General features: G+C 31.4%; 1 protein-coding gene across 1 annotated transcript in view; it reads left to right on the top strand.

Moving 5' to 3' along the window:
• Nucleotides 1-25,985, top strand: part of LOC129226830 (phospholipid-transporting ATPase ABCA3-like) — a 65,519-nt gene that overhangs the window by 5,403 nt on the left and 34,131 nt on the right. Inside the window, 10 exon segments of the mRNA XM_054861460.1 lie at nt 3,302-3,437; nt 6,593-6,852; nt 10,406-10,643; nt 14,616-14,793; nt 15,541-15,718; nt 16,633-16,708; nt 16,711-16,766; nt 18,529-18,652; nt 23,572-23,726; nt 24,478-24,633. Coding sequence (XP_054717435.1) covers nt 3,302-3,437; nt 6,593-6,852; nt 10,406-10,643; nt 14,616-14,793; nt 15,541-15,718; nt 16,633-16,708; nt 16,711-16,766; nt 18,529-18,652; nt 23,572-23,726; nt 24,478-24,633 — 1,557 coding nt within the window.

A 25,985-nucleotide genomic window follows, 5' to 3' on the forward strand; every position in this document is an offset into this window, starting at 1 on the left:
GTAAATTGTACCTTGCATATCTACAGTATTAATGTAGTTGTATCAGTTAACAGTAGTATACAGGGTCTGAATGAAAAGTAATGAGACTGAGCTGTGTTCTAAGAATTTATTGCAGATATTAATACTCACACCTAAAATTCTTCAAAATAAGACTCTTGGCCTATCACATACTTATCCCAGCGAGTCTTCTAAACTTCTAAGGCTGCTTTGTAGTCTTCCAGAATGTCCTTTAAAAGCCTTTTACCAGCGCTTTCACAGCCTCCAGAGCTCAATGGTGATGCCCTTTTAATGGGGTTTTCACCTTTGAGAATCGAAAGAAGTCAGCTGGAGCTGAATAGTGGCTGTAGGCAGGCTGGGGTAGTGTAGAGATACCATTATTGACCAGGAAATCTTGGAGAATGAATTAAGTGTTTCCTGCATTTCTCAAGTTTTCAGCAATGATGCTGTGAACTACCATTCTATCAAGTCCAATTTCATCTGTAATCGTTCTCACACTTAACCCATGGTCCAAATTCAACACAACATACACACGTTCCACATTTGCATACTTTCTGCTGGTTGACAGACACCCTGTTTGAGATTCATCCTCGACGCTCTCCCAGCCATCTTTGAAGCACTTGTGCCAATGAAACACATGCGCCATCAACAGACAATTATCTCTGAACACTTGCTTACACATCCCTGAAGCCTCTGAGGCCAATTTACCAAATTCTACACAAAACTTAATCGCGTAAGGCTGCTCAAATGTTATCTGCATTTGGAGCTGAAACCGACGTTTGCAACAGAAGTCCACTATAAGGACGATGCTGTCTGAACAAAGACTCCCAGGCAACTGCGGACTGGAGTGAGTCCCATCAGTAACCTCCGCCACCAACCTACCAGTTTCTGCGCACTTAAGAGGTACAGTCGCATCAAGAAAAAAAGTCTCATTACTTTTTATACAGACCCTGTATGTACCTGCAGGCATTTCACTAAAAATTATATTTTACAGTCATCTGACACGTTGATTGCCTTTGTGAAAAGCAATAAATGACGTAGCATTTGGAATTAAAGTCGTGAAATGTATTTTCCCTTGTGTTTTTTGGACCAACTATACCAAGGTTGGTGAGTTTTTGCCACAGGTGGGGAAAAAAAAAACGTTTTTTTTTTCACCTTGCAAAAATAGTTTTTAAGTCAAAGGTGCAAAAATAGGATTTGCACTAACAACTTAAGGACACATTTTTTTAAAGTTGCATGTGAATAAAAAGCATGAAAAATGCTTTGATATAATATTAATCTAATTAGTTTGCTAGTTAAAAATAAATTTAATGTTTAATTTGCTTTAAGAATTAAATATTTGCAACATTTTTGTTTTAAAATCTTTTGCACATTACTAACAATTTGTATTTTTGAAGACCCAAAAATAATTAATAACTTACACTGTAAAGGTTAATGCTATAATAAAGCTTGGTTATTATAGCAATTATTGGAAAACATTTTATTTATTTTTTTTAATTGTGCATGTTAAATCATTATGCAATTTTGTTTTATTTGTTTTCTAGTTAAAAATAAATGTAATATTTAATTTGCTTTAAAAAATATTTAAAACATTTTTATTTAATTTTTTTAACATAGAAACTATTTACAGTTTGTATTTAGGACAGGAAAAAAAATTGTTAACTTATAATGTAAAGGAGATTGTCATATAAAACTAGAGGTTCTTCTGTCATTCTTGATAGCTTTTCGCAGATATTAATTCCCCAATAAAGGTGAAAAAATGTGTTATTCTTTTAGTGAGGAAAAGTTAGTCCTTAATATTTCTCTATATTATTTGACTACTTCCCTCAAAATTAAATAGTTTTAAAATCTTTATAGCATTGGGAGAAAAAATCTAAACAATCTCAATTTTTAATTAGTTTATTAATTTTAAAGATATAATATGTTTAAATATTAAAGGAATTAGAATTATAAAAATAGTTAATATGCTGTATCGGATATTTATCGCTTGATATTACTATATATGATTTTTTTAATTTATAAATTAATATAATTAATAATAAAATTAATAACTGAAATATTTATTTAGTGCATTATTTATATAATTACATAGTGTTCCTTAATTTACGGAATTCAATACAATTGTTTTTATTATTGGGATTTAGCCATTTTCGCCATGGGTTTTTTGCACTGCCCTGGCAAAAGTACCAACCCTGACTAGGTAATTTTTCTGTCCTTGACTACTTTCCTTAGATATTAATTCCCTGGTAAAGGAGAAAAAGGTATTCCTTTTGTGATGAAGATGAGCCCTAATATTTCTCAGCATTATTCAACTACTTCTATCAAAATTAAATTGCTTTAAAAACTTAATAGAATTGGGGGGAGAGGGGCGGGAATTTAAACAGTTTCAGTTGTTAATAAATATACTATTCTCAAAAATATAATTATTTAAATATTAAAAGAATTCAACTTATAAAAATATTTAATATGTTGCAAAATGTTGTGGCGGAGATTTAAAATTACTTGTACAAAAAAAATTTTTTTTTTTTCATTTATAAATTAATATAATTAATAATGAAATTGATAATTGAAATATTTATTTAGTGTTATTTATATATATATTACATTACTGCCCCTTAATAAACAGAATGCCATGGTTCTTTCCACTGTCCCGTCAAAAATACTTTTTTGCCGGAAAAATTACCAACCCTGCACCATACTCATTTTCTGCAGAAAATTAAGTCTGGTTTGCCTACAAATTTTTAAATATCCAATAATGTGGAGGGAATCAAAAATGTGTTTTTTCAAATAACTCTAAAACTCATCTTTATAGATACTGCCATTTATGTACCCACTGTATAAGTACATTATGTGTCGCTGATCAAGTTTTTAATGTTGCTGCATCTAACTTTTGTTAATGTGAGGTATAATGTTACTTTAAAATTCCCTTGATAAAGTAATTAACGTTAAATTGCTGCATATTTTAACCCTCACCCCTACTTCCACCCTCTCTCGGGGGAAAAAAGATGAAGAAGGAAAGAGAAAAAGTTTATCTAATTTCTTTCCTTCATTATCAGGCAACTCTAAAGATTAGATGCTTTATTTCAAATATCAATGCTGTACAAAAGCAATTTCAGTCATTTGTTGATTCAAGTTGTTTTTCCTTGAAATTTCCTTTTTTCTTTTTTGGTAACATTATAAACTTAAACTAGTTATTTAAAATCTGTGAACATATAAAAATAAATTTTCAACCACATTGTGTTTCTGTAAGCTATTGTGCATAACCTACTGACTTTATACTGATGCTTTTTTTTTCTTTTCGTAGATTCGGCCAAAAGCAGCAGAGGGTGGAAATTCTGCCTTTAAGAACACCTTGAGTAACTGGTACACTGAATATACATTTCCGCTGTTTCCAGCTTTGGGCCCTCGAAACAGAAACTCCTCTTGGGGTGGTAGTCCTGGTAAGAAGTTATATATTCATTGCAAAAAAGGAGCCAAATGTTGTATTTTATTTTATTTTTTTATTTTTTATTTCTTTATAATTTATTTATTTATTTATTTTGTAAAATATTGGTGGAAACCAAGCAAAGAGTAGTAAATTTTCTGTTCACATTAATCATCAGTTTAAAAGTATTTAACAACTGAACTAATTATGATACAATATCGATTAAAACTAAATTCTTACTAAAAATACATCAAAAATAGCAGATTACAATGTTTTTCCCTTGAGGGTTCTCAAGTCTTAATTGAATAGCTGAATGGCCCACTAATTTTAAAAGTAAATTCTCCTTTACACGAAATCACTAAATACAGATGCATGATTTTCATCATATTCATTTATTTTTATTTTTATTTTTTCTATTTTGATGCTAACCAAGTTTTATGCATGATAAATTTTATGTGAATAAATCTTTACTCACTGTAATCAAATTACGTTGCTAAAACATGACTGAATTCTGCAGATTCTGTCATATTTTCAAAGTAAAGAGACCACTTATTATGAGTGAGATTTGAAGTCACATGTTATGCAGATTTGTCAAGATTCTAAGCTACAAAAAATTATCTCTTTGAGCTATTTCAGATTACATAGTAAATCAACATTTTATTCTCTGATAAAGGAAAAGTGCAATCTGGTAAAAAATTTCCCTCCTAATACCCCACTAATTATGGAGCATTAAAATTGAGCTAACACAGTAACAAATGTCCTTGAAAATTGTACTGCAATTCAAATATTCTAGAAATTTTTTTGAACTTCAAATTTTAACTTCTTCAAATTCTTTTAATGGGTAAATACTACAGTGGCAAATTTAATTTTACATTGTGCATCATTTTTATAAACTTAGGCTGAGAATATTGAAAAGATATTTCTTGGTACGAGTAAAATGTGCAGAAACAGACATTTTTGTACAAACAGGCTGACTTAAAGCATCTGTTATCATACTCGAATTTATGTGTAATGGTCTTTAAAGGTGAATGTATTAAAATATGGCTGTCAGGATATGGCACTTGGCCATGCCTTATTTCCGAAGCATCCATTTTCGTGAAGGTGTGATGCGCGAGGAAAATTGAAAAATGTATTGGCAAAACTAGGGTTGCAATTAAGTACAAGAAGCTAATAATCTTTACTTTTTCCCCAACTAAATGCAATTATTGTTGCAACTTAAACATTTCAATTATAATTAACCACTTAACAAAAATATACAAGGAATTTATTTATTTTTTAATTCATTGGATTCTTAAAATCTTAAGTTTTATTCTTCTTAAGCATTATTCTTCATAATGGTATGAAGTATCAACAAACTTCGACCAGGAAACAATAAATTAAAAATGAAATTCTCTCAACTCAGGATAAAATTTTTTGCTGAAATCTTGATTTAAATAAATCATAATGTAACAAAATAAATGTTGCAGATAGTAAGTTTAGAATGGTTCGTTACACCGTTATCTTTTTTCTGGTAATCAAGTTGTTATCAGTTTGAAATTTTTCTATTCTGTTTTTGATTGCTTTAACAGTTTTTTTATTTATTTGAAAATAACTGCTATTTTCATGACAAACATGTCATTGAAAGGAAAAACCATTTGCTTTCTTGCATTTTAATTTATAGTTATAATTACCTTATTTGAACTTTTTTAAGGAAAAAAATGTTGAAAAACTTTTAAATATAAGTATTGTGTCTTGAATTTTTTTCAAAGTCGCCATAAGGTCTGTTTTGAAATAAATCTAATATTTCAAGGGATGGCATGTCCTTGTGTCTGCTTCCCCCCTAAACAACAGCACTTTTAATAGGAATAATCTATACAATGTCAAAAAAAAAAAAAAAAAAAAATACATTTCTTTAATTTGATATTTTTAAAAAACCAACACTATGACTGCATGTTTTCAGTTAAATCAACTAAATTATTTTTTCAATAAAATATTGCAAAAGCATTTGAAATCTCAAGTTTTTTCACTCTCTTTTCATTTTTTTAACTAATGAATATTTTAATAAGTGTCTAATAATGAATTATTGTGATGAGTTTTTAAATTATTCTTGAGTCATTATAGGACATTAAAATAGTTTTTAAGCAGTGTTAGAAGGTAAGTTCTAGCACAAAGTATTGAGGGAGAATCAACTATAAACAATCCAAAGAAAATGGTATTGCAACAGAACGTGGAAATTCTTTCATGAATTGTGACATGAAGCTCCGTTTTCAACCCCGTGACTTTGTGTCATATTGGAAGCTCTTCAATGAATTTTTTACTCAAAAAGTAAAAGTTGTAGCTTTTTAATATTGATTATTGACTTTTTACCGATTGAGTACATATAGAAACAACACATTTAAGCAGTTTTTTGACATAGTGCATGTTCTCCTTTGTGAGCATAGAAAGAATGATTTCAGCATAGTGGTATGAATGTCATTGCAACAAAAACTAAATTTGCCAGTGGTAACAAACCAAATTAAAATCCAAAATCTGATGTACATTGCTAAAATCAATCTGTCAGACTTTAAAAAAGACAAAATTTAATAAAAAGTGTTCAGGGCTGCTTTTGAGACTGTATAATTGCCATACTATTAAAACAGTACTTTTAACATGTTTGCTTTAGTTAAATTTCTGTGTTTCATTGAAAAGAAAAATTAGCCTTACCTTATGGGGCACCCATTTCAGAAACATTTATACCAAATAAAAAAATGTGGCATTAGTAATACGATAAAGTATATTTTATAATTAATGTTAAAAATTTATGTAAAAACTCAACATTAAGGTAAAATTTGCCATTTAAAAAAAGCTCTACAGTTAAACCTAAATTCAAAATTCCTTAATGTGAAATATTGCTTAACATGAAGTACTAATTTGGTCCCATGAGTTTACAGACACTTAATAATTAATCGGACATGATGAAATCTGGTTAACATCAAATAATTATCGTGATCCCATGCATTTTGCTTTAACAAGGTTGACTGTATTTTAATTTATATTTGAAAAGTGATGCTTGGTAATATTTCAAACAAGAAACCAAATTTCATTTCATAAAAAGCAACACTAATACTATGCATTTTCTGCTATATGTGTCATTTGTATAATCGAATTAGCTTGGTATTCCTTTAAATTTTAATTATTTCCTTCTTTTTTAAGGTTACATGTCTCAAGGATTTCTTACCTTACAACATGCAATAGCAATGAGCATTATACAGAATCTAGGACATAATGTTAGCGTCAATCTGAATGAAGATATTGATGTATCTATGCGTAGATATCCTTATCCACCTTATCTCAATGATCAGTTCATCTTAGCTTTGGAATTTTTCTTCCCTATGATCATATGCTTTAGTTTTATTTATCCTGCTGTAAATATAGTCAAAAATTTGGTCATTGAGAAAGAAAGACGAATGAAGGTAAATTTAGTATCTTTTTTTCAATTATTTGATGAACACTAACTGTATAATTTTTTTAAAGGTAGTTTTACTTCTAATGTAAGTAATGTCTTAACTATTAAAATTATTGTCATACTGACACCAAAATCACAATGTTTTTGAGCTTGAACAACATTCTAAGCAAAATTTGAAAATAGATATTGTTTAGTCTGTTTTAGTCAGTGCAAAAAAGAGGTACGAAAGAAGGAAACTTATATTAATTTTATTTCAGGCAAAATTCTACAATAGACATTTGTGTAATACAGTGGAATCCCATTTTAGCATAGACTTTGGTAATGCATCGCTCAAATTACAAATGAACTAGGTCAAAGTTTCTAATTTGACCTAGGTGTAACGGAACTTTATTACAGAAAAATGTTTTTCCTCATCCTTTGTACTTCATTGCAATGGGATTCAACTTAAACACTTTTTTCACTCCCATTCTTCCAGGTCTTATCAAAGAATAATGCTTTTCTCTCGTTTTTTGATGAATTTATCGCTGTCTCTTGAAATTTTTGTTGTCTTTTTTTCTTTTTTTTTCACAAAATCCGTTCTAACTTCATTTCACTTATTTTAACTATGTTGACTTTTTAACTTTCCTTCCATTGCCTATTCAGTGTAGGCGACCCACTGATTTTAAAACTAAGTGTACCACTAACCAATATTGATGAACTTTTGCATTGAAAATGTGCATGTTGTCCTATTGCTTTTGCACATTTACTTTCATAAATTTTTCTATTAATTACATACAGTCAATATTTTATTGGTTCTTATATTTGTTTTACTGGTTTTGTTTATTTTGAGAATAACTTGTCATGGATCGTTTCTACTTCAACCTGTTATTTGACCAGCTATGGTAGAAATAGGTTGCTAACATATTAGGTGTTGTCATGTTTATTGTAAACCTTTTTGCAACAAACCTGCTGCAACTGTTGCAACCCATAAAACATGTTTTTTTTTTTTTTTTTTTGGTGGGGGAGGGGGTCAGAACATTGATTGTTTGTGGGATCTCAATAAGGACATATTTACAATTTGTAAAAGAGTGCTATTAATTAAAACGAGCAGATATTTTTGCGTCATTGAAATGAGTCTGGTCTAAAAAACCCCATTTCATGGGTGCAGCATGTTTTTGTCTTTGTTTGCAACTCTGCAATGGTACAACTTTTGCAATGGTGACCGTAAATGTCCAGTAGAATGAGCTTTGAAGAAAGTGGGACCAGATGATTTTGATTGTATTGAGCAACATTAATAATTATAAACTATGATAACACTAATATTATAAAAAAGAGTGGAAGCTGATATATTTTGTTTTGTTAGATTGTTAAAAATAGTTAATCTCAAGAATATAGCTGAAGAGAATGGGATAGTTGGACCACAAAATGAGCCCCTGTCAGAATTTCCTAAGTCAATTGTTAATGTCTTTGGGTTCGCCCCCATATGATGAAGAGCAACACTTAAGTCAAGCAACCCTAAAGCCCCCTTTTTGAGAGGTGAGTAGGAAAACCCTATCCCTCCGTGAGAGGCTTTTTGGAAGTCCAGCAGAAAGAGCCATAGGACTCACTCCCAATCTCAATTTGTAATGAGGATACAAACATATCCTATTCTTTTATCATCTAGTGCCAAACTTTTACTGTCAGTATTTTTTTTTTTTCAACCCAGGGACGTGCACAAAAGTTTTGGTCCCCTTCGCAAATGACTTTATGGGCCCCCTCCATACTGTTTACTGTTACATCCTTACATACATATTTTGCCCCTCATTTTACAAATCTTGGGCCTCCTTCAGGCTTTGGCCCGGGCCAACAGGTGTGTGCCCCCCCCCCCCCATGTGTCAACAACTCACCAATGCAATCTTCAATTATCATGTACAGTTAACTGGCAGAAATGTAGTTTTCCCCCCTGAGACAGGTGGTACCATCAATATTTTGGAAACATTCTCATTATTGAGACCAGAACCCTTTCACAGAATTTGTTCACATATTTTTGTTTCAATAATTATTTGTTTATTAATTTTTCTGTTAGAAACCTGCTTTTTCTTGATTTATCTTTTGAAATTCACAAAATTATTGCAGAAATGAGAAAAAAAATGAGAGAGAAGTGTAATACATGCTGTTATAATTAATTCTATGTAGCTATTTGATCAACTTAAGTTGCAATAAGCTTTTTGCTACAGTGCTGTACACTACTGTTGTGCCAGAAAATTCTCTTTTTGTTACTACGCTAATTCTAAAAGTAGCTTATTCGGCGAGTTTTTTTCTTGGCATGATAGTTGTGTTGCCTTTTATATGCTTAACACTAGAATATAGCAAAAATATGTACATCAGTAAAGTAAGAAATAAGAATGTCAAAAAGCACAAATTGCAGATTACTGCAAACACGTGTTTCGGCGTTATAAGGAATGCCATTTGCAATTCAAAAAAATGAGCTTATGGAAGAAAAGACATCTGACAAAAGCCTTACACACAAAAGCGCCCGTATAGGGGGGCGCGAGCCCCCCCCCCCCCCCTTTGAAATTAGAACTTCCTTGCTTTTAATACTTTTTCTTTGCAAAAATGTAAAAACATTTCTTCTCCAGCCACTAATGAATAAGTTATTAAAAATGTCAAATTTTAACGATTCTAATCTGTCCTGATATCAGTTTCCACGGGGAAAATATTTGAGCACCCCCTTCCAACTTTGCATATGGGCGCCCATGCTTACACATAAGACCTTTGCCTAGTCTAATGCCTAGTCTGTCTAGACATAAGACCTTATGTACATCAGGTCTTATGTCTAGAGTTTTAAGGCGAAACAATATATATATATATATATATACCAATGAAAAATGAATTGATCTGTGCTACTAAATGAAGTTAACAAATTTTTATGAATGAATTAATAAAAGTCTCAATTTTGTCTCCTTTGAGATATCACTTTTATTTGCTGCAATACTTAATGAGCATTCATTGTATTTGAGTATAAAGAAAGACATGTCTTATCTCTTCTAAAGTTTCAAAAAAATATATTTCCATTTTCAATTTCTTTTGTTCATTTAATATCCCTAATCAAACTATCATTGAAAATTAAGTTATTTAAAAAAATGAGTAAGTTGAAAGGTTTTTTCATTTTATGCTATAATATTGAATCATAAACTAAAGATTGCTATGATAGAATATTTTTCTGAATAACTATATTGTTGTTGCAAATATTTTTCTATCCAAATTGCAAAAATGATCATTCTGACTACAAGTTGTCATGAACATTTTAAGTAAATTTAATTTTGATGTAATTAATGAATATGTGAAAGTACTATTTTTGTATCAATTTGCATTAGGGATTCTAATTTTATAAGTAATAACTTATTAAGTACAAATTTATGTTGAAAATTGACGACCTTAGTGAATTTTCAAGACTTTGTTATTAAATTTGCTGCAATGTAAATCTCATACAGTTGAAAAGAAAATCTTATACAATTTAACTGTACTCTCGTCCACTCAAAAGGCAAGCAGTCTTGTAAATTTCGATTTCAACAATTTATTATAAACTCTTCTGTTTTTAGGAAGCCATGAAAATGATGGGCTTGAGCAGATGGCTGCACTGGTTAGCTTGGTACTTCAAATACTTTGTGCTCTTATGCCTCTCTTGCTCTATTATGACAGTACTACTTTGTGTCAAATTTCAAAATAAATTAGGTGTTATAAATGCTACTGATCCTACTGTGATATTGATGTGGTTGATTTTGTATTCCACGAGCATCATTTCTTTCTGCTTTCTTCTCAGTACTTTATTTTCTAAAGGTATGGTATAAAAAATGTAAGATGTCCTTTCTGTATTAGAATTTATCAAATTTTTAAAGATTCATTTATTTTTCATGATTTTGTTGTTTATCTGAGGTACTGCTTTAAATCACATGCATATGTTTTTTAAAACCGATCATTTATTTCTCAATTTCACAGAGGCCTGGGAATTCTAAATGTGTGTTGGAGGGAAATGGATTTTAACTGACAATTCATGGTTGGGACAATGTTTGTCCAAATGACCAACACCCACTGTTTTTTTTGTTTTTTTCAAACTTTTCTTTCTCTATAAGGTAATTGATGTTTTATTTATTTATTTTGTGGGGCGGAGGGAGTGTTGACTAATAAAAGTAACTCATTGAGGTAGGGGAAGGTCGTTTAGTGTCGGACAGCGGGTAGTATCAGACAAGGGCTGCTTCTTTATTCCACCGCCAGGGGTAGCACGTCCTGGGTCAACATAGTGTGTCGTATTGGGGAAGAAAGCCACAGACGCCATATTGGTTCAAATCAACCGTTCGTTCTGGTGTGCAAACTAGTTATTTGTTTGTTGAGCGAACTGCAGCGTACGAGCTTACTTCTGGGGCATATATTTACACATGGAGTAAGTTATATTGTTTCATTGTTTTACCTTTAGACTGGTAGTATATTAATCTAAGTATTATGAGCTATAAAAGGTCTAGCTTAAGTAATAACCTAGTTGTGATTAAACAACTGTAGCTTTACCGTCGGGTTGTATCGGACAAAATTACTGGCACCAAAATAAAATACTGACTGTGTTTTTCTTTGTCCAAGAGGTTGAAATGGAAAACTCACGACATAAAACGAATGAAACAAATATGAAAGAAGTCATTAAAAAAGTTGGACTTAATAAAATGACATTTAGAGAAGCTAGTGAAAGATATTTAGTCCCAAAAAGTACTTTGAGTGATAGGATCAAAACTTTACGGAAAATCAAAGAAGTGGTAATGAAGCCTGTCTTAGGAAATCACAAAGTTTTCCCAAGAACATTCACAGATGAACAAGAAAAAATACTTTATGATCATATTAAAAATGTAGATAGTCAACTTATACCTTTGAGTAAGAATGAGTTTTTAGCTTTGGTTTACAAATATGCAGAGAAACTAAATATCAAGCACTGTTTTAATAGAGAAACCAAGAAAGCTGGTAAAGACTTTTATTATGAATTTAATGAAAAGACATGAAGATTTGAGTCTAAGAACAGCTGAATCTACAAGCTTACAAAGAGCAGCCGGATTCAGTAAAGAACAGGTTGAGAGATTCTTTGGTAAATTAGTTGAGCTGATGGACAAGTTTAAATTCAGTCCTTCAAAAATTTTTAATGCCGACGAGACAGGTGTAACCTGTGTGCATTCTAATCGGCTTAAAGTTTTGTCTGTGAAAGGGAAAAAATAAGTGGGGAAACTGGCCTCAGCCGAAAGAGGTCGAAATGTCACTGTGTTGCTGTTAATTAATGTTTCTGGGGGCTTGTTCATTCCTCCCTTGTTTGTTTTTCCCTGCAAAAGACTAGACAATGACTTGAAAAAAGATGCTCCCATAGGAAATGAGTTTGATACCCAACCAAACAGCTGGATAACAGCCGAGGGTTTCCTTAAATGGCTACAACTTTTTAAAAGTCGAGTGAATCCAACTGAAAAAGATCCCGCCCTTCTTATTGTAGATGGCCGTTCCAGCCACAAAGGCCTTGCGGTGGTAACTTTTGCCAAGAACAAACACATTCATATGCTGAGATCACCCTCATATGAATCATAAGTTACCACCACTTGACCGAACTGTTATAAAACCATTTAAAAACATATGTCACCAGGCCTGCTCTCTCTGAATGAGAAAATATCCTAGCTTAAAAATTGCCTTGAAGAACATAGCAGGTTTGGTAAATATTGCCTTTTCCAGAATATGCCGAATGGGACTAGCTCAATCTGGTTTCAAGTGCACAGGTATTTTGCCACTAGATAAAGGAATTTTCAGTGATTTAGACTATGCCCCTTCACTGAGCAAATCTGAAGAACTTCAAGAGCTGAAGAACATAGCAGCTATGTCCGAGAATGATAAAGAGACGCTAACCATCAACAAGTTACCAACCATCAACGAGTCACCAATGACAGGAATCCCTGGTCCCTTTACTCTGACACCATTAATGCCATATCCAGATGAAAATATGGAAGAAGACCAAGAAGAGACTTTTGAGGTAGCCCAAAGTGCTAAAGAGACAAGCAACTCTTTGGCTGAATCTTATGACTTTACACCACAACTGTGATCTTGGACACAATTTCACCTCTCCCAAGCAACTCAGGTAGAAAATTTATAACAAAACAAAACCATAGAGAACAAAGTAATTCTAACCACTATGCCGCTAAAAGTTCAACTGGAGAAGAAAAAACAAGAAAAGGAGGAGAAAATAACTTTAGCAGAGGAAAATAAAAAATTGGGAGAAAAGCACCAAAAAAAAAGGGAGAAAGGGGAAAAACCCAAACCAAAGAAACAAAAAATAGTTCAACCTAAAATGAAAAACAAAGAAGACACTAAAAGAAAGTTAAAGTATGATGATGAGCCGCAGGAAAACGAAGAGCTGACTCACTGCATAATTTGTAATGAGACGTTTGAAGATTGGATCCAATGCCAAACGTGCAAGGGTTGGGCACTTGAAAAATGTACTGAGCTACAACCAGACAGTCTTAACTGCACATGTGATTTGTGTTCCAAAGTTTAAAATGAATATGTTTCAGTTAGGCCTAAACCAACCACAGGCTATATTTTTCAACTTTTATAAAAAATTATTACTTATTTTCATTTTTAGACTTGTATACTATTCTAAGTAACCAACTACTTTGTTCATTTCATTTTTTTTGCACATTAAAATGTTATTTCTGAACTATTTGTTTTTATTTCAACATTTTATTTTGTCAGATACATCCCTCCAAAATTTAAAATTGCCCAAACATAGAGTTTGACAAAAATTTGTTTAAAAAATACGACTCCATGTTTTTTTAACCAAAGTTTACAATTTATGTTAGGTAACTTAGTACTGCATAATATAGTGTAAAAACTAGTTTTGCTGTATAGAAAAACTTAAACAGCAAAACTTCATCTAAATACAAAATTTCCAGATTACCAATTCCCATCATTTTGATGATGAAGATTGATGAGAAATAAATGTATATAATGTTAATGATGCAAATAATCTTTATGATAAGTGGTGGATATCGACCATAAAATCTTTATCTTTATTATCCTAATCACCATTTCTTTTTTAATGGGTATGCCTCTTACAACCTATTTTAGAAAATCACCAGTCACAGTATGACGAGGGCGAATTTCTTGGCCATTTCTCTTACTGACATATGCGTTCTTATGTTTTTCTTTATGCGTCTTATTTGTTTCCAAGAGCTAAAAATAAACAATGTTTGAATTTCAACGTTTTTGCATACAAATAATAGTTTTTGTTTCATAGAAGTTTAAGGTGTCAGTTTTTTTTTTTTTTTTTTTTTTTCTTTTTTCTTTTGCCTAAAAGATTAAAGTGAAATATTCTAAAAGTAATTTCATTATTTGACACTATTTGGTTTTTCATACATTTAAGAATAAAAATGAAAGTTTGAAGTCTCCTACTGTCAGTAATATTTATCTTTTTTTCACCATTTCAAATCATCTGAATTTTTACTCAACATTTTACAGAAATAGTTATTTAGATAAATCGAACGTTATTAAAATATAATATAACGTTTCAAAATTATATTGCAAGTTAAATGCTTTAAATTTTTATTCATAATATTTGGCTAAATGGCCATCTTTGAATACAATCGACTTCTTAACTTCTCTCCCTAAGTGTTTTTCTTTTAAAATTGCAATAAAAAAGTAAGTACTGATTATGTTCATTGTTTTGAGTTCTTCAAAAATATTAATGAAAATTCATTTTGGAATCTTTCATTTCTTATTTCTGTTGTTTTATTTGTTTAGCTAATTCATCTGCAGCAGGAGCTGGAGTAATATTTTTCTTGACATTTGTGCCTTACTTCTTTATCTTGCCTCGTTACAATCAGCTTTCTCATAATGAAAAATTGGCATCCTGTTTACTTCCCAACATAGCAATAGCCTTGGGCTCAATTGTTCTTACTGTATCTGAAGCATCAGGTAAGTACAATATAGACCTTTTATAATTCCAGAAGAAACTCACATTTTGTGCGTAAATTTGGCATATTTTCAAATTATGGTGCAGTAAGAATTTTTATGCTTAAGGGGGAGAGGGGAGTGTTTTCATTCATTCAATTTCATTTATTTATTTATTTTTAATCTTGATTTTAAAGTTTCAATTTTTGTTTCAGTTGATTAATTAGGTGATATTTCTTCCTAGATTCTTACTACCATTTTTCTCTTTATTCCAATAATTTATAGTATTTTGGAAACTTTTTAGAAATGTATCATTTAATTGATTGTATTGCCTTTTTTGGCTATTGTTATGATTTGTATTGGACAAATGTTTTTTTTTTTTTTTTTTTTTTTTTTTTTTTTTTTAAATGTGTTGTACTCTTTGAAATGCAAGAGTCAGGAAAGTAAGTTTACCAAAGTCAACAAAAATTAATAAAACATAATTTCCTGCAAACTGCAAAGATTTTTTTGTTGCAGTTTAACAAATATATGGGTGTTCTATATGTTTGCTGATTGCATATATTTATATAATATTATCAAGTCAACATTGATTCTTGTTTCAATCACTACTCAGGCTAACCCAGGAAACAGCTATTAATGACTATCAGCTATAAGACTTTAGTACAAACAACAAGTGTATAAGAGTTTCAATATGAGTTATGTATGCATTTAAAAATCTTTTCCCAAAAAAAAGTACTGATCTTATATGTGTTTTGATCATTTTCTCCTCAGGAAGTGGTTTGCAATGGAGCAACTTAGACACTCCCCCCACTCCTGATGATACACTTAGCTTATCGATAATTTTTACCATGTATATTGTGGATGGCATCATCTGTTTGATCTTAACATGGTATGTTGAAGCTGTTTTCCCAGGAGAGTATGGAGTACCTGAAGTATGGTATTTCCCATTTACAGTAAGCAATTTTACACACCCTTATTTATTTTTGTATTGTTTTTTCTTTTTTTAAGGTATAATTTCAAATTTTCTAGTATTTTGCTATTATGATGAAGAGCTGACCTGAAACATTATCATTACATATAATGTAAAAAGTTTCTCCCGCATCCCCCTTTTTTCGCAGTGATCTTTTTTTATAAAGTTACTATCTACATTGCTAGGTATTGCGAAGTCTCCCTTGAAAATAAAAGTTGGGTAAATGTTCAACAATCAGGCTCAAATAATAGGAGAAAAAATAGCATAAAATTTATTGTCAAAGTTAAAAAAGAGCAATTTTATGACTCAAAATTCAAATTTAGACGTCTTTGGATTTTTTAAAATATCAAAAAAATCAGTCACTGTTATAAAAAAAAAAAAGCATGAACATTCCATTTTGCATATTTTCTGGCATGAAGACTTTTACCCTGCCAGGAGGCGAAAACTTCCAATGGTCAATTCCTGAGCATCGAAGGACCTCTGTGCCAAATTTGGCAAAGATCCCATTGAAACTAGATTTGTATAAAGAAACTTTAAAAGTCTCTCTCTTTTTTTTTCTTTTAAAAGAGATTTTTGTTTACTGTTAGGTGAATTGTGTTCTAATAGAAGCAAATGTTTAATGTTATGGAGCAAAGCTATTTCAAGTTAAAACAAGTCTTTTTTAAAAGTTGATTTTTTATTGAATCTGCATCCTTTGTTGTGTTGTTATTTATTATATGTTTGATTGTATGTGATTTTATATATTGTATTAAGTTTAGAAATGAAGACTGGGGCAGCTTCCTTTTTTTCCCCATGTTAACTGCAAAATTATTTAATTATTTATGCAACAAAAGTATGGAATTTTGATATAATGATTAGATATCTTACCATGTTAAATTTTTCTTCTATTCAATTTAGCGATCATATTGGTGTGGCCCTCAGACAGATTTTTCTGATATGATTCAATTTTTTGATTCGACTGAAAAGAAGTCCGAGTTTTTGAGCAAGACCCTGAACTAATGGCTGGCATACAAATTCAAGGATTAACTAAAGTAAGTGGCTTATTGGATTTGAATTTCTAGATTTTGGTGGGCAATGGAGATTATGGTAACCTACACTTTGTTTCGGCTTACTTTTCTATCAAAGTTTTAAAAAATGAATAATGGCATAAAAGGAGGGCTTAATGCATCATAAAAATATCATAGAGAACAAAAATAAATTGCCAAATTTTATTGAAATCAGAAATGGTGAGGTCAAGAATGATTAATCTGACACACAATTCCTTATAAGCAACTATTCCTGCGACTGGGTAAGATTGCAAATAATGGTTCACCCCTCTTAATAGTATTTTTCTTAAAATCCAACTTTAGTTTGTTATGGGTTTTTTTAATTTTCAATTATTATTTGTATTTTTGTAATTAAAATTTAAAATGAAAGAATATATTGTACCCTCTAATTCCTGATTATCCAATATTTAGAGGTAAATTTTGCCCCATTGTAAGTGTTCATTATGCCGATGAAACAAACGTGTTCGATATTTTTAAGTGTTCCATCAATGTGTAAAGTTTTATTCCAATCGCGAAAAGAGAAACTTGGGTAAATTTACGTGTTAGTTGTCATTTTAAGCCACAAACGTAATCTTTTTTTACAAAAGACATTTTTGTTGCTAGAAAAGTTAAAATCAACATTAAATTTATCAAACTAAATGAAATTAAATTTCTGTCTTACCTTTCTCTAAATTATTACGAGAGAGAAATTATAGTCTTAAGCAATGGGTGAGTGATACTTGGGTAGGTTCACTTGTCAGTATAACACTAAAGTCACTACTATTTATGAAACTCCATAAAATACCAATTACGTAATTTTAAATTTTGTTTGTTACAGCTTCCAAAAAGGAAACCTTAATTATTTTTTCTGCTATGCCAAATCATTGTGTAATAATTATGCAATAATTATACATGCATAAATAATGTCAATCTCAATCTTAGTTCTTATAGCTTGAAATACAGAATTGCTTTTTCCTCATTTTCACAAAATACTCACACTGTTGTATCAAAAACACTTGAAGGAAAAGTATTAATTTTCATACATAAAACTTGCTTTGCTTACGGGTAATAAAGCCAGTCACCCATGACAATATGATAGGGAATGGTAAAGCTTAGACAAGAGCAAAATACAAAACAAATTTCAGATGCAGTGAAATGTAGCATCCCTTCCTTCATTATGCTGATTCTAATTTCTGCTATATGGAATAAGTTGATTATGCAGTTATGACTTGAAAAGATTTTTATAGTCCATTGCGGGCAGGATTTAGGCTGAAATGAAGTCAACTCGGTCTGTTTTAAGGATAAATTATTATTTTCAAATAGAAAACATATTATTCAGCAATCACAAATTGCTCATTGTTTTCACTTGACTGTTGAATGACGTCTTCGTCCTTAGATTTTTATTTTTCTACGCTTATAATTCAGGTGTCCATGTGGCTCAGAATTGAATTATTTATTAACAGCCTTCTCAACGTTGCACAGTCCTTTTCAGGCAAAAACCACTATCCAGCACCTGGCATTCATTTAAATTTTGATGCCTTGAATTCAAATTATGGTAACGATAAAAGCCATTAATTGAAACAAGTAGGGTCCTATTGAAATTTGCAAACAAAAAACATAATTTGGATTCAAGATCTCAAAATTCAATTTTTTTTTTAAAATTATTATTGTGGCGGAATGTTGTTCTATCTAGTAAAGACATAGCGGAACGCTGTTCCGGCCCCAATAATAGATTTGTTTCAATTCCTTAAATGAGAATATTTCCTAGGTGTTTGGAAAAGGAAACACTCCTGCAGTAAATAATGTCAACCTCAATATGTACAGAAGTCATATAAGTGTTTTACTGGGGCATAATGGAGCTGGGAAAACTACAACTATATCCATGCTTACTGGTATGTATAGTTATTCATTCAGAAATTTTTGATCTTTAACCAAATTAAAATTTTTGATGGTAATTAATTAGTAATTTTTATGCTAAAATAATTTAACAGATGTATCAATGTGAGTATTATTGCATAGTAAAAATCTTGGAAAAACTGTGTGTTGTATAAGAGTTTTTTGAAAATATGAAAATGGAGGAGTGTAACTATCCTCTGAGGTTAAATAAGAAATAACAACGACAAATAGCACAAATGTGGATTACTGCAAACACGTGTTTTGGCGTTACAAGGAACACCCTTTTCAATGCAAAAAAAAAGAGCTTATGAACGAAAAGACAAAAGACATTCGGCAAAAGTCGGATGTCGGCTTTTGTCGGATGTCTTTTCATCCAAAAGCTCATTTCTTTTTGAATTGAAAAAAGCGTGCCTTGTAACGTCAAAAAAGGTATCTGCAGTTTGTGCTATTTGACGTTGTTATTTCTTATTTTACTTTTTATGTGCAAAGGTCTTTATTTAACTTCTCCTAGGATTGCCCCCCCCCCCTCTTCACATTCTTGTTCTTCTCTTGGTTCTGAATTTCAGTTTATAATGCTCTAATTAAAAGGCTGGATCAACTTCACTAATTACACTTCACTAATATTTATTCTGATTATACAAAAAAAAAAATCAAAGTTGCCGAGGAACAGCTGCATTGTGTAATTAAATAGAACAGGCCCTGATGATTATGATATCAACAAAGATGTATGTGATACATCTTTTTTATTAAAACAATGTCTAAAAATCCAGCTAAGAGAAAAAGAAAGAACCAGATACTGTTCAAGATTTTTAATATTTAGACGGTTTCCACAGAATTTAAAGATTAATTATAACATATTTTTAAAAAATAAATAGAAAACTATAGTAAAATTTGTTCAATTAATCCTTTTGTCACCCTGTACCTAATATGTGGCTCTAATTTGAAATAGCAATATTTTGGTTTCAAAATATCCACAAAATTACTCTTTATATTGTTCAGTGAAACCATTTAATTGTGGATAACATATATAAGGCCTTTAAATGTGTGTAATTTATCCTTAAATGGATGCCAATATACTATTGTCCACCAATTGAGGTTTTATGTCAACAAAGAAAAATTACCAAAGAATTTTGTGCTGTGAAATAAATGTGTTTTTTGAGTTATAGTTTCTTATGCTTTCACCTTCACATATTGTGTGTGTACTTTTTAATTTGTTTAAAATAAAACTAAGTTTTCATTTTAGAAATATTTTGTAAGAAGTTTATAAATTTTGTATTGGACCTTATATGAAACTTGTAAAAATAATAAAAAAGAAACATCTCGGATGTTTTTTTTTTCTTCAATTTTGAACATGATTTGCAGTTGTATTTTATATCCTTTAAATGTTTTTAAGTGTTCTTCCCAGGTTTTTGTACTTCAGTCCCGATAGAGTTATATGAGATATAGAAACCTCTTTTGCACAGAACTACATAATTTGCAAACTTCTGCATACTATTTTTATGATAGCTTTTGCGGTTTATGGCATATTTTTAAAAATATGATTTTTTGACTGTGCAAACTTTTAATATATCATTTGTAATGAGGTATTTAAGATCTGTACCAAATTTCAGCACTCAGCAAATTTTCCGGATTTTAATTTATTTATTTTAAAGGTTTATTATAGTAAAATCCCGTTACAATGAACTTCAAGGGACTGCAACTTTTGTTCATTGTAATGGAATTCAAGCAATGTGTTGAAATTAATCGGGACTGAAAACTTATTTCGTTGAAACGGAAATTTTGTTGTATTATTGTAAATTGTTATTTGTAGTATTTGTTGCAATGCAATTTTTACTGTATTTTTTTTATCACGGGACGCGGGTAGCGTCCTGGCCGCCAAGAAAACCAAATGAGGCAGTGAGAAGCAAAGGGATGCAAGTGGCAAAATTAAAAATTTGGAGATAACGAGTACACATGATAGGTGAACCTTTCCTCTGTCTTGGGACAAGAGATGGTACTAGTAGCCCTGGTAGTTGTTGCTATACAGCATGATTTAGAAAAAAAATTCAATGGCAGCCTACCTAGGATCGCAACTTTAAACATGTTTTACTCATAACTTGAAAATATCCGCTTACATCCCTTGGCTTCTTACTGCCCCAAATGTCAGCCACTAACAAAACCAAATATCCACTGGCAAGTAAGATGAAAAGAATTGAACACACAACTAAGGACAGTTTACACAACAGAACAAATTGGAATTTTCACTCCTCTGTATCTCAGCCCCATGAAGATCCCCGGAGTTGATTTTTGGTATACTCCATCTCTAGTGGCTCCTGACAACGTATACTGAAATACAATCCCTAAGACCATCAGGCAAAAGAGGAATTTAAGTTAGAAAATCGCTATTCAAAAACCTTTTCGTGTTCTTTGACAGGGCTGCAGCCCAGACGAAAAGAAGGATCGAGCTGAAATCTCGCACACACATTCCTTATGCCCTACTTTTGTGCCAGTTGACCCCCGTCCCTCTCCCCCCTCATATCTTCCCAGGGGTCTTTGTTATTGATTTTTTGTATACATATTCTTGGGGGGGGGGCATTGAGGATATATACAAAAGTTCAATTCCCGGGGACATCATGGGCCGGAGTAACTAAAGTTTGAAAATCACTAATTTCCCCTAAATTCTTTTGTACTTACTCACAGCTAATTAAGTTCGTTAATCTCTGACTGAAATTGCAAGGGTGAAATAGATCTAACAGTTATTCAAAAGTTATCTTAGGAAATGAAATTCAATCAAGACTAAAGCAGATCCAACAGTTGCATAGATCTTCTGATGCATCCAAGTTTAATATATTTTACAGCTTAGGTGCTTTTTTTTTAGCCAATACCATACGTTATTTCGTCTTTTTAACGAACTTTTAAACAAACAAGATATTGAACAAGACAAAGAGCTCTATTAACATGAAAAATAATTTGCCAAATAATTATTATAAGGAGTTAAAATGTAAAATAATCTGCCATATAAGAAAAGAAGCCATTAAAAGCTCGATTAAAACAACCCCCTCTAGCATGAAGACTGCTTTATACTTTTCCGCTACAGGTACCTGATTTGGATTATTTTTTAACCTTTTGAAGATTATTTTCATTTTATTCATTGCCGCAATTAGTTATTTAGCGATACCATACGTTATTTTATCTTAAACTTTTTTAAAAAATTTAAAAACAAAGACGTTAAGCAAGACTAAGAGCTGCATTAAAAAGAAAGATAAATCACCAAACAATTAAAATTAGCCCATAAAATGTTAAATAATTCGTCATTTAAGAAAGTAAGTCATTAAGTAAAGTGAAAAAGCTAGATTAAAATAGCCCACAAGCTGTAAAAAACATAAAAAAATTCATAAAAATTATCCGTCAAACAAAGAAACTGAAGTAGACTTTATTGCCAAGTTGTAAAAAACTCGAAAACAAAATAATTTAAAGCATAGTGTTTTATTATCCAGTCAGTTTTCTTTGCTACAGAGAAGACACAATAAAATTTAAAATGCCCAATTCTCACCAAACGAACATAGAATATTACTGGTCAGAAGATAACATGACATAAAATTAAGATTGCCATTATTGTTTCTTAAAAACACAGAATAAGTTGTTTTAATTGAAAATTTATGACTTAAAACTCTCAATTCTAAAAGCACAGATAAAGTAATAACATCTATGCAAAAAGATGTGATATCTCAGCAAAAACCCTGTTGTAAAAATTTCCCCCTAGGAAAACCTTTGTCTTCCCTACAAAACAAAGGCCTTCATCCTAAACCCGAAAACCCTCAGCATTAAAAAGTTATGATATCTAGTTTTCCCGCCAAGTAATTGCCAAACTACCATCCTTCCTGTTTTCCTCTTTCATCATAAGTATTTTCTCTAGAACCTGCCCCCGTCACTAACTCCTTACCAGTGAGAATAGATCCTTTAAATTGTTTTCAATGTTGTTTGGCAGGAAGCTTTGTTAAGTGAGGTAGTTACTTGGTAAGCAAAAAGCTACCCATTAAACATTATTGAAAACAATTTAAAGGATCTATTCTCACTGGTAAGGAGTTGGTGATGGGGGCAGGTTATAGCGAAAATAGTTATGATGAAATAGGAAAACAGGGAGAAATGGTAGTTTGGCAGATACTTGGCGGGAAAACTAGATATCATAACTTTTTAATGCTGAGGGATTTGGGGTTTAGGATGAAGGCTTTTGTTTTTGTAGGGAAAACTTAAAGTTTTCTTGGCGGGGAAATTTTTACAAGCTGAGATTTATCTTGACACTTGACCAGTAGCATAACTAGGGGTTGGGCGGGAGTGGCTCACGCCAGGGGGGGGCGGTATTTCAACTGATTTTTTTTTTTTAAATTTTAAGAGTTCTTTTTTTTTCTTTTTCTTTTCTTTTCTTTTTATCATAGAATTTGAAAAATGCTTTAGAAAATGAAAAAAATAAATAAATAATAATAATTATAACTCGCAAGAAAAAGAGCTAGAGACACATAACATCTACTGAGATGGAACATTGGACATCATTGAAAACAATTCTAAAAAAGAAAATAAGAAAAAATATTACAATGCTGCCTTCTATTGTCAAATCAACTAATCAAAATGTTCAAAAAAATTTTTTTTTTGAAGGGCACAATGACTGCAGGCGAACCTGGGGGAGAGGGTGCAATTTCTTAATTCGCCAGGGGCGCTAGACTCCATAGTTACGCTACTGCACTTGACACTGCATAAAATTTTTAGCTCAAGTGGGGTCGATGGGGACTTTTGACATTTCTTTATAATGATTTCAAGATCTGTACCTATTTTCAGCTCTAAGCAGCTTTTTTGTAATTTTTGCATTTTTTTCGTCTTTGTTGGCTGGATTGTTTCATTCTTTTCAAAGTGTTTCTTATCTAATTGGATTTTTTTATAGGCTTGATAACTCCTACTTCTGGAACTGCAACAGTTAATGGCTTTGATATTCGTGACGAGATGAGTAGCGTTCATTCTAGTCTAGGCATTTGTCCTCAGCATGACATTTTGTTTGATGAACTGACTGTTGAAGAACATCTTTATTTCTTTTGCAAGGTCTGACACTTTTTCATAATTTTTCATAAAATGCAATAACTAAAAAATACTCATTAAGTACCAAAGTATTATCTCAAATAAATAATCAAAAGAATGAATATTTTGTTTTTTACTTTTTATGTTTAATATAAGTGATAGGTATTGGGTTCTTGAAATTTTTCAAATTTTGACTTATTTGCTCGTTTTGAGGTGTATTGAGTTCATTTTGACCATTTTTGAGAAATGTCTGTCTGTATGTGTGTGATCTCTCTAGAGCAAAAACTACTACATGAAATTGAACAAAATTTGGTGGATTGGTGATTATTATTTTTAGCACCAATTTCTCCAAGGAGGTGGAGCAATCAAACGTTTACTCCCTTATGCATCCCAGCTATATCTCAGGAAGTAACAGACAGAATTGAACAAAATTTGGCCCATATGTTGACCTTGTTATATGTTGGGTACCAGTGTTAAATCCACTTTGGTGCCAATAACTGTAATTGTGATTTGTAATCGAACATTCTTTTTTGTTGATTGTGACTGCTATATCTAGAGAAGTAATGAACAGAATCAAACAAAAATTGATCGACAGGTTGACCTTAGAGTGTACAAGGCTGATTCAATTTTGGCGCCAACAGCTCAAAACAAAGTGTTCAGTATTTAACCAAATCAGTATTTGTTGCATCCCTACTTAGCTAGTAAGAAGTATATTTAATTATTTTTTTTTATGTTTTAAAGACATAAATGGTTTACCCTTTCTGTTTTTATGTAGTTGAAGGGTTACATATCTGATCTAGTTCCTTCGGAAGTTGATCGCATCATCAATGCACTTAGTCTTGAAGATAAACGGAACATGCAATCCTCAACACTTTCTGGTGGTTGGAAAAGGAAACTTTCTGTTGGAATCGCTCTTGTTGGTGGATCAAGGGTAATTTATCATGAATCTTCTTTTTAGCTTGCTACTATATCCTGTTTCTGTTTTTATGTCATTTATATAGTTTTTTGAGTTACATTTTAACCATTGAAAATGAATGAACAAATCTATAAGAGTCATTCCACATCAACTAACCTAATTTTGCAAATCATCCCCACTCGACCATCTCCGATTTGGATGAAATTTTGTAGAGACATAGAGATGCCTTTAAAACTAATCTATGCAAATTTTCAGCTTCCTAGATCCAAATCCTGAAGATCTAGGATCTCCGAAAAATGTGATCCAAAATGGCGGATCAGCTTTTTTTGTACCAAATTACCAAGTTTAGTCTTAATTTACAGAAAATTTTAGCACACTCGAAGCCTGAAATTTTAGGCACTTAAAGTACGTTTGACTGTGAATAATATATTCAAGTATTTTTGTGAATTTGAGCCCCTTAGATTTAGTGTAGCATGCACCTGAACTTGTAAAAAAATGCGATGGGGAAAATTTTTCCTGGATTTTAGGTTGTCATAAAATCTGAACAAAAATTATTCAAAAGCTCATGCTTCATGATTCCATCGTAAAAATACTTGTTTTAATTGGTTACAGTTGCAGAGCTTAAATATCTATTTTCTAAAAGATATTGACATCCAAAGTGGCTATCCAAACCGTTCAAGTGAAAAATAGCGTATTTTCAAAGCTCTATAGCTTAAGTTTGTCACCTCGCTTCTTCTTTGCACATTTTTGGTCCCTATAAGCGAATAATACTTGACGTGTGTGGATTTGTTTTGGTTCTTTGAGATTGGGTTTGAATAAGCGGCTGGTTCGATTAACCGGTGGTCAAATTAAGTGGGTTCCACTGCATTTTTATTCAAGTGTATTCACACACTTGAAATCTCAAAAATAGGCCAAAGTATAATTTAAAAAAATATGGTCTCAAAATATTCCCCAATCTATTATCTTTGAAACAATGTTAAGATATTGTCAATATTTAGAATATTTCTTGAGTTACAATGGTTTTTCTTGAAAAGCTGCTATCACTGACCACTCAATTTCTGAAGAATTGCATTTTTGCCATATAGTGCTTTCTTCCAGGCATGACTACACAACAGTGAATTAATCTACTATAATTATTTCAATACCCTTACAGTCTGTATAGTTAAGTGAATGTTATCTGCCTGAATCAGAGCTATTGGTTAAAAAGTACATTTTTAGGGTTTTTTTAAGCGCAAAATTTTGGGGAAATTTTTGATTTTTGTCCTTTCTAAAAGTTTAAAAAAATCATTTTAAAAGGACTATTTTATCTTGCATCTTTATTGAGACAGAAAACATGAAGCATAATACTAGGAATATGTTTTGACAAA

Source organism: Uloborus diversus, chromosome 7 (assembly GCF_026930045.1).
Source record: "Uloborus diversus isolate 005 chromosome 7, Udiv.v.3.1, whole genome shotgun sequence".
In the NCBI taxonomy this organism is placed as follows: Eukaryota; Metazoa; Arthropoda; class Arachnida; order Araneae; family Uloboridae; genus Uloborus; species Uloborus diversus.